Source organism: Aplysia californica, unplaced genomic scaffold (assembly GCF_000002075.1).
Source record: "Aplysia californica isolate F4 #8 unplaced genomic scaffold, AplCal3.0 scaffold00181, whole genome shotgun sequence".
Classification (NCBI taxonomy): Eukaryota; Metazoa; Mollusca; class Gastropoda; order Aplysiida; family Aplysiidae; genus Aplysia; species Aplysia californica.
Window position 1 is genome coordinate 932,194 of NW_004797451.1, and position 2,314 is coordinate 934,507.

The following is a 2,314-nucleotide window of genomic DNA, read 5'->3' on the forward strand; positions in this document are numbered from 1 at the left end:
ACATGCACGCACGCACGCACACACACACACACACATATACATACATACACACGCACACATACATACACACGCACACACACACACACACTAACACACACACACACACACACACACACACACACACACACACACACACACACTCCTTCTGTTTCTCTGTGTCTCCTCATTCCAGCAGTTTGTGACAAAAGGTTTTATAACTTCCTAGATCTAACTGTTCTTCATTGCTATCTTGATCAAGCGACTGGCTGGTTTGTGAAACTTAATGCTGGTGAGAAAAAAAATATGTCAAAGAAACGAAAAATGAAGTCTTTCAACTGTTCTTTTTATCATGCCCTGAAATCCTTGATATCGTCTGCCTCTTCTACTCCTTCACATCCATATTAGTGGGTGGTTGGCAGGTGTTCTGGTGGGATTTGCTCCTACTTACCAATCAAACTTTTATCGCCCGTCTTTCTCCTCTTTTTTAAAAATGTTACTCTCTTCGGCACTTATATTATGACCTATTTGTGTTGCAATTACTGTAAAACTCTTACTAAATCTAAACCTAAACATCGAGCCTACAAGATTCTTCTTTTTAACTAAGGAAACGCAGCTGTACGAGGTTAAGCTATCTGTAAAAGTAGTACATCTCTGTGTGGTTACCTGGGTACATTCAATGAGTGGTTGGAAGGCGCGCTGGTAAGTCCTATTTCTTTTCTTTCCCTCTTTGGTTCTGTCTGTCTTTTTCGCTCTTTCCTCTGTTCGAAATGGCCGTTATTGTGTCGGTGTGCTTCTTTTTACTCAAACAAACACACAAACAAACAAAGATACATTCGTAAGGAATTTTCTTGGGCTTTTTCTCCGTGAACAAAATGACCGTTAATATGTCAATGTGTTTCTCCGTACTCAAACAAACAAGCAAACAAATAAATACATTTCAGAGGTTATTACTACTTTTCACTGTCAAAATGGCCATTATTGTGTCGATGCTCTTCTCTGTACTCAAACAAACAAACAAATGAGGCTATTTCTTACTTTTTTCCCCAGCACAAAATGGCTATTATTGTGTAGATTAAGATTTACGCATTGCCTCCCCTGTCTCCACAGACGCCACGACGATGACGTTCCGTGGTTACGAGTGGGTGGCCTACCAGCTGTACGAGCAGCGCCGGGACAGGCTCTTCACCAACCACATCCGTATCTCCATGGAGTTCAAGGTCAGTGGACGCTCGCAGTGGCCTGTCCTAGCTCAGTAATAAAAGGTCGCTTTTAAGCACAAGGGGGCAATTCCGAAAAGTGCTGTTATGAGAAAATCGAAGCTAAGGTTTTTGGAACCCTGTTCAGTTTCTTTAAAAGACAAGGAGACAACTTCTCCTATAGGTAGGGCAATGCCTACTTTTGGTGTAGGTCAAGATTTCTGGAAACCCCCAAAATCTGGGTTAGCCCGCTTGTTCTTAAAAGTGACCATATGTGGTGTCACCGTGGTGAAATCAGGATCTCGTCAAAATCATACAATCGAAGAACAGACATTCTCCGCGCTTTGGGCAATTTATATTGAGGGTTTTTATTGTTGTTGTTGTCGCTGTTGTTGTTGTTGTTGTTGTTCTTGTTCTTGTTGTTGTTCTTGTTGTTCTTGTAGTTTTTGTTGTTTTTGTGGGGGGTGGGGGGTTGTCTCAACACATTTTATGTCTATTCAAAAAACAATTTCTATGGGGATTTCTTCTGAAGAAGCTTGATCAAAGGAGCAGAAAATGTAAATTTACAGTTTTCCCAGGACACTCAGACGTTTGAAGTCATCAAACTTTGGAGGCCATTTTCTCATCAATGTTACCTCTAACACCAGACAATCGTAAATATCTCGACTTTTATTCAAGACAGACGGGTATTTTTTCATCAAAAGCAAGGCAAAACGAGCTTTAAGATTAAATCAATTACTCCACATGCCTCAAAAACTGACAAGCGCCTGATTCCACAATGTTGTGACACTAATATCGTCAGCATCTTTCCATAATTGACCGAACCAATTCCTGGGGGTTCTCAGATAAAGCCTATGTTCAGATAAAGACCTCAAGGGGAATCTTAAAATAGTATACTTTCTTTCTGTGTGCTTATTTGCTTTCTAGTGTTTAACTGAAGATTAACGAGTGCTCTTGTCGTTGTTGTGATTTGGGCGAACTGTTTTCCTGTAATTTTCTCAAAACTTGAAGAAAAAAACAAAGAAAAGAAACATGACTTTGGCGTTTATTGAGTGACGCTGACGATATGATTCAGAGTGAGTTAGGTATAAAGGACTAAAACAACCCTACCCCTCCCATCCCCTCCCCTCCCCCTTTCT

At 40.6% G+C, this 2,314-nt stretch overlaps 1 protein-coding gene across 1 annotated transcript in view; it reads left to right on the forward strand.

The window, feature by feature from the left end:
• LOC101853086 (contactin-associated protein-like 2) overlaps positions 1–2,314 on the forward strand; it is a gene marked incomplete in the record, with an annotated part of 226,156 nt that overhangs the window by 159,205 nt on the left and 64,637 nt on the right. The window contains 1 exon segment of the mRNA XM_035969774.1: positions 1,087–1,196. Within this exon segment, the coding sequence (XP_035825667.1) occupies positions 1,087–1,196 (110 nt within the window).